The 12,415-nt window shown below is 36.6% G+C and overlaps 2 protein-coding genes across 4 annotated transcripts; one reads left to right on the plus strand and one right to left on the minus strand.

The window, feature by feature from the left end:
- The first annotated feature begins 1,662 nt into the window (after positions 1-1,662).
- Positions 1,663-8,125, plus strand: LOC113702143 (protein MID1-COMPLEMENTING ACTIVITY 1-like). Of its 3 annotated transcripts, XM_027223166.2 has the most exons (10): positions 1,665-1,814; positions 2,023-2,121; positions 2,258-2,332; positions 2,820-3,347; positions 4,343-4,758; positions 5,136-5,245; positions 6,026-6,097; positions 6,600-6,706; positions 7,052-7,145; positions 7,810-8,125. In XM_027223166.2, exons 4-10 carry the CDS (start codon positions 2,940-2,942, stop codon positions 7,860-7,862), a joined length of 1,260 nt encoding a protein of 419 aa, XP_027078967.1. In that variant the 5' UTR covers positions 1,665-1,814; positions 2,023-2,121; positions 2,258-2,332; positions 2,820-2,939; the 3' UTR covers positions 7,863-8,125. The 3 variants fall into 3 exon arrangements, with proteins under 3 accessions (XP_027078966.1, XP_027078967.1, XP_071914893.1); XM_027223165.2 differs by lacking the exon at positions 2,023-2,121 and having other exon boundaries at positions 1,663-1,814; XM_072058792.1 differs by lacking the exons at positions 1,665-1,814; positions 2,023-2,121; positions 2,258-2,332 and adding an exon at positions 2,574-2,709.
- A 1,112-nt stretch (positions 8,126-9,237) lies between these two features.
- On the minus strand, positions 9,238-11,625 carry LOC113701293 (pentatricopeptide repeat-containing protein At3g51320). The gene has a single exon (XM_027221879.2). The coding sequence runs from the start codon at positions 11,313-11,315 to the stop codon at positions 9,573-9,575; it is 1,743 nt and encodes a 580-aa protein (XP_027077680.1). The 5' UTR covers positions 11,316-11,625; the 3' UTR covers positions 9,238-9,572.
- Positions 11,626-12,415: the final 790 nt, after the last annotated feature.

Here is a 12,415-nt window from a genome sequence, read left to right on the forward strand (position 1 = left end):
ACGACCAGCAAAGGGCCACCTCTCTTTCTCCATCCCTCTCCCGCCTCCCTCCCCCCCTCCTTCCCTAGTCGCGTGACTAGCAAGGGAAGGGTGGCAGAGGAGAGGGGAGGGGAAGCAGAGGAGAAATAAAGAAAAAAAATTTCGATCGGCACCAGCAGCTAGTGAGTGGTGAGGTGAGGGAGAATAAGAGGGGAGGAAAGAAAATGAAAATGAAAACGAAAGAAAGAAAAAGAAAAAAAGTTTTATATATTAAATATTTTTTCTACAATTTTTATAATAAATTATAATAAAATTTTAAACAAACATAAAAAATACCCATTTGCCAAACGAAGTAGTTCTAACCAATTCAAAGGTTAGTCAAAATGATAACAACTTTTTCTTTTTATTTTAAGCATGGTTTTCTCCGAAGGCTAGGTGGAACGTGCAATTACTATTTGAAAGTTGGTACAAGCGTCTAAGGATTAGAGGATGGATATACTTAACAGAACTGGGAGTGTTTGGATACAAAATTTATCCCAAATAATATTTCGCTTGCATCATAAACACATTTTTCAATCCACCTTTTTATCTCACATATATCACATCACAAAAAGTGCTACAGTATTTATTCTAAATAATATTTCAAATAATATCCTATCCAAACAAACACGTTTTTTTCTTTAGCAGGTGTCTGGTAAGCATCAGCTAACAAATCTAAATTACTGTATATCAAATTACTATATAAATATATACCATCATAATTACTTCGCTTCTTGTATTTGGACAATTTTATAATTAACAAAACGGGTTCATTTGGATTGGCTTTTTTTTCAAAAACAAGTTTTTTAAATATAATATTACAGTAATACATAAATAAAAATAACGCAAGAAACATCTCATCCATATAATATATTAAATATTTCAAAAAATAAAAAAATTTCATATACACTACTACAGTAAATAATTATTCCAAAAACATTTGTAACACTTTTCATATTGGAATAATTACTGTAACATTTTTTGTGATGTGATGTATGTGAGATAAAAATGTGATTGAGAATATAAAAATGTGAATTGGAAAATATGTTTATGATGTAAGCAAAAAAATTTTTAGAAAAATTTGCTATCCAAACATATTTCAAAAATATCTTCAAAAACAGCTAATCCAAACGAGCGTTAACATCTAACGCATTCTCACCGAATGTCCAATGAGCACCTACCAGTTAAATCATCTTCTGCAACTGTCCTGCATTAAGTAGTTACTACTACTATTTAGGCAAGTAATTAAAGAAAATACATTTAGGCAAGTAACAAAGTATTGAAGTCAAAGGCCAAATATATTCTTCTACGGGAGTGGGAGTCCGTGACCATTTTCTATCCTCCTCCTAGAGGCTAGACCCCTACCATAGTCTGTTTGGATTGTAAATTATTTGAGATATTTTTACTGTAGCATTTTTTGTGACGTGATGTATGTGAGATAAAAAGGTAATTGGGAAGGTAAAAAGGTGTATTGGAAATTGTAATGATGATGTAAGTAAATATATTTGGCCAAATAAATTGCTGTCCAAACAAACTACCAAAGAAGAAGTCAAGGGCATTGTAGTCATTTCACATGACCGCAACCTCCGCTAGCTTGTCCGTCTGGCACTGGCAGGGGAAAAAGAGTAATAGAAATCACAGCCGAGCAACAATAGTGATTGAAGAGAGACAGAGAGAGACTAGTCTGTGGAGTCGGGAGAGAGTAGCGGTCTTTCTCTTCTTCACAGTTCACAGCACAAACCTTCCCAGCCAGCGGACAAACTTCACCGAAGCCGTGAGAGTGAGAGGAACAAGAGGTATCCCATCTGGGCTCTTTCTTTAGGAGTAATTCAGAAACCTTTGAAGCAATGCACGTAAATCACACAGTTCCATATCTTTTTTGCTCTGCAAATCTCTTCATTTTTTGATTTTTTTTCTTGAAACATTCTGCATTAATTATGTTTATTGAGCTATCCCATTTCGGAATTTTCTGAAAAAATACAAAATGTTTTCCCATTAATTAAGGTACCCACGTGGACTAATTGATAATTTGATACTCGCATCATTTTACACGGTAGTACTACCACAAGAGTCACAATGGAATGCACCGAAGCAAAATTCAATGTATGAAACTTTGTATCTTTATTACTTTAATGTATGCATGTATCTCTTGTTAGTCCACTGATTTACTTCTTCTTCCCTTTTTTTTTTTTTTTTGATTTCTTGTGGGCTTTTATCAAGTGCTGATTATTTTTTACAGGTGATAACTGAGATGCTCGGGGTGAAGAGAAGTCAGTAGAGGGCTAAGTTAACAGCGGTTTTCAGTAACTTTCAAGTATGCTTCTTGGGGTTTCAATGTCTTTTTTTTTGGTGGTTCTCAATTGATTTCTTACTTGAAAAGATGAGTCAAAATGAAAATTTTCTTTAGTTTCGCACTTCTTTTTCCTTTTTCTCTTTCTCTTTGTCGTAAAGAAAGTTAGAAGCGTAAAGGAATGCATTGGATAATCTGTGAGATCTCGTTGACTGATAACTGAATATTCCACTGCAGCTGAAACACCCCCCCCCCCCCCACAACAAACAACACACAAAAAAGACCAAAAAATAAAAAACCAAAAAAACCATAAAAAAGAAGGAAAAGAAATTAAAAATTCAGTCTTGTTGGGATCAATTCTGAAGATTTGGACCTGAATTTTCATATTGAAAGATCTGTAGGTGGTGTTCTTCTTTTTGTGCTACTATTTTTGTGCACAATTTAAATTTTTCTGATAAATAGGAATTATAGATTTTAGTGCTTTACTGATTGTATTGTATCAAATTTTCAGCTAAGTGACTTGTGGGAAGTAAGGAGGTGATTTTCGAGTGGTTTATCAACACTGGATTTGTCTAATGTGAGACTAAAATCAAGCAGGGTTGAAGTATAATAATAACAAAGAGAGTCTAAAATGTCTACGTGGGAACATTTTGGGGAAATTGCAAATGTTGCTCAGCTCACTGGTGTTGATGCGGTGAGGCTGATTGGGATGATAGTGCAGGCCGCTAATACAGCTCGGATGCACAAGAAAAATTGCAGGCAGTTTGCAATGCATCTGAAGTTGATTGGGAATTTGTTAGAGCAGCTAAAGATTTCTGAGCTTAAGAAGTATCCAGAAACACGAGAGCCATTGGAACAGCTAGAGGATGCTTTGAGGAGATCGTACATTTTGGTGAATAGTTGCCAGGATAGGAGCTACTTATACCTTTTGGCCATGGGGTGGAACATTGTGTACCAATTCAGGAAGGCCCAAACCGAGATTGACCGATACTTGAAGATCATTCCTCTAATCACTCTTGTTGATAATGCTAGGGTTCGGGTAAATATTTATATCTTTTTTCTTGATGTTGCATCCCAGGTTTCAGCCATTAGCTTGATTACCAACATATTGATATTTTTGTTCCTATCCATGTTGTATTATGATTGTGGTCTATCTTTGCTCTTTCTTTTGCAGATTTGCTTCCAGATCATGTTCAAATTATTTAGCCTTTCTTGCATTTCTTTGAGGAAGGGATTGATTACAGAATTGTATATATTTTTTTTAAATTTAAAAACATGCCGTGAAAAAATTGGGGCTTCCTTCATGTTGGTTAACTAGCTAACTGCTATTCACATTCACTCTTGTGCTACTTTATCATCCTTGACCTCTCTAAATTTAGTGCTTTTATTATTTTTTCAGAAAGCAGTAGATTTTGCTCCCCAGAATTAGTTGCACTGAATTTGGGAAAATCAGAATTAATTTCTCTAGTGACTAGCTGTGATTGATGATGAGATTTGGACTTTGATATTTCCTGTGCGTGCCAAAAGTGTATACAAACCCAAACATGTTGTAACACAATGCCAACATAGTTGACCAGATGCCAAAATGTTGATGTTAGGATAAAGAGAAATAGTTATTGTCCTGTGAGAAGTTCTTGAAGATATGTGGAACACATTGGGCATATACACACACACACACACACATGCACATGGGCATGCAATGCGCGCACGCACACGCACAAATGGGTTGGTTTAGGCTGCTTATCATGACTACTCAACAAACTGTTGAGAAAAAGGAAAAGAGATTAGTTTATGCACTTTGTGCCCTCCCGCTATCATTTAAAGTAATATAGTTGATTCTGATGGCAACTTGGATTCCATTTACTGATGTAAACCTGGCAACTTAAAATGCTCTACAAGTAGCTAAGACTTTGGACCTATCGTCTTCTGAATATCCTTGAGGTTACCTGCTTAATAATTAATAATTTTTACTGGACTTATTTCACGCATCTGTACATCTGTTGTAGACTTTATCTTTCATTCTCCACTTGTCAGGAGAGGTTGGAAATCATTGATAGGGATCAACGTGAATACACATTGGATGATGAGGATAGGAAGGTGCAAAATGTGATTATGAGTCGAGATCCTTCTGTAAAGGACACAGTAGTTTTGAAGAAAACCCTTTCCTGTTCCTATCCAAATTTGCCATTTACTGAGGCAATTAAGAAAGAAAATGAAAAACTTCAACTAGAACTTCAAAGATCCCAAGCTAATTATGATGTGAACCAGTGCGAAATGATTCAACATCTTCTTGAGGTTACTGAAGCTGTTGCTGCAACCTCTGTGCCAGAGAAGGTTTCACCCAAGAAGACTTCAAAGGAAATGGATCACAGTTTCTCAGATCTCAATAATGATAATGAACATTATGGTGAAAGATATACTAAGAGTGTCGACAAACACCCACCTTCAAGGTTGGTTCTTCCTCCACTCCCAATACTCTGTTCTGTTTGTTGTGGTAGCCAAATATTTTTCTAGGGTGTTTGAGCTGATTTAAAAATTCACCCATTGACCTTTGCATGCTAATGTGATGCGTACTTCAAGTTTATAATTTATAACATTTAATATATCTGACTGATTTGTTTACGATTTAAAATATTTAAGATATCTGACTGGTCCTTGTAGATGGTATAACCTCCTTGAAGGACGGAAATATTGTAATGGCTTCATTAGGTTTCAACAGATGTTCCTACTGTAGAAAGACATTATGCACCTACTCTGAAATTTCATATTGTCTTGTTTCTTTTACTGCTTGTGGTAAACTGTAGTTATGTATCTATCTTTCTTGCAGAAATACTTCATCAGTTTCCTCCAAACATGATTTACTAGATTCCCAAGGATCACATCAACATGAAGAATGGCATTCGGACTTGCTTGGCTGCTGTTCAGAACCTCTTCTATGTATGTCATAATATTGCTTAGTATTCTTTGCAAGGCATCTGAATGGTTTCCCTCTTTTGCTATTATGAGCTCCTTATTGCTTACGTGAAGAACAGCAGTTCTGTTTTGATTGAAAACTCCCTCTATCTGCTTCTTGAAGTGAGGAGAAAATTTGATGAAATTTTCTGTTTGCCACCTGTATCTAAATTTAATACATGGGTCTAAAGCATGTATTATACGAATATCTTCTGGAATATATTGACAATTTAAGCGACAAAAACTGATAAATGAGCAGTGGCAGAGAGACTAATTTTTACTTTCTTCATTCTTCATCTTTTGAGGTTATTTTTGTTGCTTGCTTACAAGGACATGAGACTACCATTTTTAAGATTTCCATCAATAGAAGTATAAATTTTCATTCTGTTCATTTGACTGGGATTGTTTGGAAAAAGTCATTCTTGTTATTTTCTTTTGATTTGTTATCTTTGCTAAGCAGAACTTTTCCTATTTGAGGAGAATATGAAATTCTGATGATGAATTAGTGGCGAAATAAAGTCTGTTCCTTGCAAAATCTGCTATTGCTTTAGACCATGGATTTCATTTGATGCCTTTGGTTTTAGTTATTATTTTCTTGGCATGTAGATACTTTGAACGCCATCCTCACAAGGACAGCCAGGCTCATAATGGCAACAAATTTCATGGTCTTAAAGAGGATATTTGAGCTAGGGTCATTCAACTGTACGTTGTCTCAACATGTTATGCACTGCAAAAAATGCTTATGAACTTACACTCTCTGTGCAGGCATAAAAACTTTCTTCTTTCCTTGTTGGACATTTTCAAGAGTTGCAACTGTGGCAACTAGCAGGCACGTGTGTAAGTGACTCTGTTACTTCCCAGATTTTAATTCATCATATTTGTTGCTGGACTTTCTCCCTTAAAAGTTCTCAAATGTGTGAATTGTCTTAGCATAAAATCTAATGCAATTGGCTACTGGATTTGATCAATGGTAACTTCTTGTAAATATTTCTGGAATGTGGTCTTGGTAGTTGTTCTAGGATGCTTGTTGATGAAGGGGTTGTTCTCCAATAAGCTTGTACCAATTGTGTGTGTTCTGCTGAACTAACAGGTTGTTCTCTTTGAAATTCTACTAATAACTTATCTTGCCCTTAGTATTAGATATTAGCAGCAGTTGTTTACTTAGATACCTCAATCATAGGTGCATTAATGACTGAGGGCTAAGTGGGTCATCTGTTTGAGTTCCGAATTTGAAAAAGTAGTATCCTGTATAAAATTATTTGAAGAATAAGTAGGAGTCCGGCTCTATGTTTGGTTACTACTCGATGCTGACAGGTAATTTGGTTTATGTTATGTGCAGCTTCATCAGAAGCCTGCAATGAGATGATGGCTTATTCCTTGATATTGTCCTGCTGTTGCTATACTTGTTGCATCAGGCAAAAACTTCGGAAACAGTTAAACATTGCGGTGAGTCCCCAATGCCCTGCAGCTACATAAATCTTCTTCTCAGCACCTACTTCAGATTCAGCCCCCTTGCTGTTGGAAGTCAAGCCAGAATTGAAATAAAGAAAAGAAATGCAGTGCTTATCCTTGTTGTAGTGGCGAATGATCTTTGTGAAACTTTTATTGTACATACATGAAAGAAGATGAAACTGATGGATGAACCTCATGCTCAACCTAATGAATGAACATGACCAAAAAGTCCGTCAAGTAACAGGATCAAGCGTTTTAGCTCAACTGTGGCATATTGCTTTGTCTTTGTATTTCCTGGAACTTATGGGTACCCTAAATCTTATAATTCCTTAATTGCAGGGTGGTTTATGTGATGATTTTCTTTCGCACTTAATGTGCTGTTGCTGCGCCCTTGTCCAAGAATATCGAGAAGTGAAGATTCGCGGTATACATGGTAAGCCTGTTATCAAAAGCCTAGTCCTATGTGGATGGCATAGCTCATATACAGACCAATATTTGTTTTGAATGTTCTCAGCATGAAAAACAAGAGTTTGTCATTAATCAGATAAACATGATGCTCATTAGGTTTGAGACCTTCCAGGCAACAAACCAAGATTCTCACTGGTTTCTCTTAATTCCTCCTCCCACGTTTCTCAGCTGAATCCTATAACAAAGCACTCTATGTCCACCTGACTTGGTAGACAAGAAACAACTTGGATATGAAATACCAAATAAATACTCAATGCATAAACAAGTACCAATATTTGATTAAAACAAAACACTTCAAGATTAAAAATTGGAAAGTTCAACTTTTCCTGTTTTTTGGATTAATTGTGTCAACACTGGGGGCTATGAACTTTCTTAGTTGCAAATTTCATGCAACCCGCCAGATTGCACCTGGTCATATATGTGAAAATAGAAATGAAAGAATGAGCTGGGGAATTTGTGGCAGAGCAACGCAATCTCATTTTGTTCAGTGATATTTTGTTCGACTTGTCGAGTTAATTCATTTAAGATTGAAGTTATGCTTGAACTACTGATAAAATGCATTTAGCATTCTTGTTGCATTTTCCAATTATATCCGATGACAGAGATTTTGATGACACAATGATGTACAGGTTTTGAGAAGACGAAAACAAGTCCTCCAGCATCCCAATACATGGAATCCTAAGTGATATGACAGAAGATGATGGTTGGTCCCTTGGAGATTAAACATATAGAGGTTTTATGTAGGGGTAATGGCCGGTCACCATTGTTTCATACCACCAAAGATTGTGACTCTGAGTCATTAACCTACCTTTCTGTAATCAGATTTCGACATTTTACTGGTTGTAGCATGTGCATGGTAGTGGTTGCTTTATGTGGTATATTTTGATCAACTCGATTTTGTATCTTTCTCTATCTCTTTAGTAACTGTGTTCATTTGCCCCGATACTTAATTGTGCATTTCTTCATGTCTTTTCTTGGCCGTTGTACACCTGAATTTCTCTCCTTCAACAAAGAGGGGCAGGGATTTTTTGGTTGGCATTCAAGGCAATCTGCATATCTTTAAAAGGTTTCGTGCTTGTACTTATTCACAGTTCGTAGATCATCTGGGTTTGGCCTACAGGAGTGGAGTATTTGTCTACAAACATCTTTTGTTTTCCCTCTTTAGCCAGTCAAAACCATTTACCAGATGGTTTAACCTTTACAATGAAAACATTTTCATAAATAAAGAAAATCCTAGAAAAACAATTTGATTCTCCTACTACATTTTCATCAATAATTACCTTCTGTACAGCAGCAGAAGTAACTGCAAATGAACAAAGGGTAAATTTAAGATTACTACAAATCATGTTCCTAATCCTACCTTGGAAAACAAATGTTCCTAATCCGCCATGGGAATTTTGTATCGATTATAGAATGTATGTCTTGTATGGAAACAATTTGATGATAGAATCAATGAGAACACCCCTTCCAAGCGATCACGGTCACTTGCGTTGGCTATAACTGATACCGTCTTGACTGCATCTTGGTACTGCATTATCTACTCACACATATCTAAGTTTTGCTTCAGAGTTGACTATCAAAATGTTTCTGCTGGTCTTAATAGTTAATATTAGTCCTTGATTGGCGAAACAAATAAATACTCAAAGTTGTAATAGGAAATGTTTCTGTTAACTTCTAACTTCTACTACTAGTTCTCTGTTGGCAAGGCAGATACCTGCATGGTGCATTACGCTGTGTGGCAAGATGGATCTACGGATGAAAAATTTTATAAACTGCAACTGCTAAATGCAAAATCATACCAAACAAAGTACTTTCTTCTGAAGTGATTCAGCAGGTAATTGTCAATGGTTTCACCATCCAGGACTGCTCATCATCACACAATTAAGGTTCAACTTTGAAAATTCGCAGTCATTCAGTTTTGGCAGAATCACAACTACATGAACTTGTTACTGTGTTTGTTAATTCCAAAATTGCATCATGACCCAGGGAAATTAGACAACTCTGGAACACCCCTGGTAACTAACACGTGTACGCAATGTACAAGCTCATTGACAAGCTTAAGTCATAAAATGTCCAACTTCAGTTTTTTTTCAATTAATCTAGAACATGTATGCTACGGGAAAAATTGTTGCTTTTAACAAACCAATGGATAAGTAGAAACAAACGTTCATGTCAGCTAAAACTGATTTCACCATCCCAGGAGGGGCTGCACTCTTCTTCGAATGCTTTCTCTACTATAAACTATATAACCTTGTAAAAGAAAAAACTTCATGAAAATGCCAGCAGGGGAGATCTGCAGAAGCCCATTTACATTTCCTTTACAGTGCAGAGGCCAAATTTCCTTCTCATCCATCAATCTGATGCCTAATGACAACAATGTTCAAAAATCAAGTCAATCATTCACTTCTGAAGATCTTAGCTGACAACTATCTGTAAATTCTTGCCATTTAGCTCCCAATTTCATCTTCTGAACAATTCCTGTAAGGTCCTCAAGGCTGCAACCAGGGATTCTTTTAATCCCATTCTCCTTCATGACTGCCTTTATCCTTGCAACATCCTCCCACTTACCAGCTACAGCGTAAACATTCACCAGCAATACATGGTAGGAAAAGTTCTGAGGATCTTGCTCAATAAGTCGTTTTGCTAGTTGTTCTCCCAAGATCGTATCTCCTTGGAAACGACATGAGCTGAACAAATCAGCCCACAATGAGCTTTCTGGTGAAGCATCCTTTACAACTGGCATATCTTGTAAGAGTTCAATTGCTTCTTTCCTTTGACCAACTTTGTCAAGAATACTGGCCATACACCAGTAATGCACAAAATTCGGCTTCACTCCATACACATCAATCATTTGTCCGAAGTAGTTCCTCCCTTCCGTCAACCGTTCTTCACGGGCACAGGCCAATAATAGACCAATAAAGGTAACTTCATCCGGGATGATCCCATCACAATTGCCCAAACTCCATTTATTAGTCATATGAGTTTTCCCATCTTCCAATCTACTACTTTTACTTGTCATCTGATCATATAGGTTGAGCCCATCTTTCGGATTTCCATGAATACAATGCCCTAAAATCATAGCATTCCAGGAAACTAAACTCTTCATCGGCATCCTATCAAAAACTGATCGAGCATTATCCACCCTTCCACATCTACAATACATATCAATTAAGGACGTATTAACAATCAAACTCAAATTGCCAGATTCTCTAACAAGAGTTCCATGAACTGATTTTCCTTCTTTCAATCTGGCAGACCTACCACAAGCAGTAAGCACATTCACCATAGTTGTTTCATTGCCTTTAAATCCTAGCTTCACCATTTCCCTGAATAATTTCAACCCATTTCCAGGATTCCCCAAATCCAAATACCCTGTCATCATTATATTCCACGAAACAACATTCCTCTGGGGCATTGTATCAAATAACTTATGTGCCAAGTCCAATTCACCTAATTTGGCAAAAGAATCAATTATGGTATTCCAAGACACCACGTCCCGGACAGACATGTTTACAACTATCTTCAAAACAGATTCCATAAGCCCACAACAAGCATAAAAATGAATCAAAGAATTCTGGACCGGCAAAACACCATCAACCCCATTTTTCACAACTTGCCCATGACATTTTTCGCCCAAATTCAAACACTTCAACTTTGCGCAGCCGCTAAAAAGAGGTGGGAAGCTGAAACTACTGGGAAAAAACCCATATTCAAGCATTTCAAAATAAAAAATCACAGCTTTTTGTGGTACAGAGCTGCAAGCGTAGGCTTTTATGACAGTATTCACAACAAAAGTACTAGGAAAAACAATGCACCTAAAGACCAAGACAACATAATCCAATACAGAAAAATGAGAGCAAATCTTCATAAATCTGCCTGAAAATGATGGGTGTTGAAGAAGCCCGGAAGTTATTAGGTTTGCTTGGATTTGAAAAAGATGGGTCAAGCTCTGGCAAGAGTCAAGATAGTCCAAATTTTTTTTATATAAAGAATGGGTTTTAGGAGAATATCTAAAGTGTGATAAGGAGGAAACGTGTGATGCCCTTGAGGGTTGGATTAGAGCAGGGGCGGGATTCGGATGAGATAGGAAAGAGACACTGATCTTAAAGAATTTTCTGATGGAAACTCTTGCCATTCATCTGGTGAAGGGTTTTGACCTTCCAGGTACTTCAAATTCATATCTGTTTCCGCCATTAAAGTTCATTGCTTGCTAACAAGGAGAAGGAGAAAAGCATAACAGGCTGAAGTTTTTGAGTCAAAACCTCACATCTTTCATGATCTGGGGTATACGTGTGTTGTTAGGGGTTTTGTTATATAAGAAAACGACAGCGTTTTAGCTCGTCTGCAGGAGTAAACGGAAGTGTCCTCAAACCTTGTTTGGATGTAATTATTTCGAAATAAAATATAACAGAAGAACAATAAGATGCTTAAGTATTTGGGAAAAATGAATTTTTCATCCCTATTATTTAGGGATTTAGGGGTTGGACCCTAAATAATAGGGATGAAAAGTTCATTTTATCCTCAAATATAATTTGGAATTTTAAAGTTTAGTTTGGAATTTGAGAATAGAAAAGAAAGGAAGTGAAGTGATCTTAACGATGTATGGGAGATTTAGAAAGAAGTGCAAAAGATTCTAAAATCAATAAAAATTTATTCTACAAGTTGGGCATTTAATTGAAAAAAATACAAAAAAAAAAAAATTTAACAAGCTTACGACAAGTTTCTTTCATTTATGTTCTAAACTGAACAAAAGCCCTTTTTAAATTGTAATACAACTTCTATTCATCCAAATCTATCTGACGAGGTGATTTCCGGACTGATGAATCGAGTCTATAGTACAAGCACACCTGTCAAGATAGAGACATAACTAGGGCTTTGTCCTTCGATCTAGCTCTGATGCTAAAATCAGTTAATCAAAGGATTAGGAGTAAAAGCAACACTAGTTGGACTAGAGTTATGAGCAGAAGAGAAATTTAGCCAAAATCCTCCTCCTCTCCTCACAGACGGAGGGAAGTATTTATAGTAAGGAAACTGATAAAAGAAATGATGAAATCTACTCCTTGTTACCTGCAAGGAGTCAGTCTAAGGCGGCGGTGTCAGAGATATGTCTAGGTATAACAACGGCGGCAGTCATATCAACCTATCTGACATTAGTCAGCTTTTGTCTGTAGGTATCAAACGCTGAATAACCAGACAGACCTAATCGACCAAGGTAGACGCACCTCGGGAGAACAA

The sequence above is a fragment of the Coffea arabica genome, chromosome 7e (genome assembly GCF_036785885.1).
Source record: "Coffea arabica cultivar ET-39 chromosome 7e, Coffea Arabica ET-39 HiFi, whole genome shotgun sequence".
Lineage (NCBI taxonomy): Eukaryota > Viridiplantae > Streptophyta > Magnoliopsida > Gentianales > Rubiaceae > Coffea > Coffea arabica.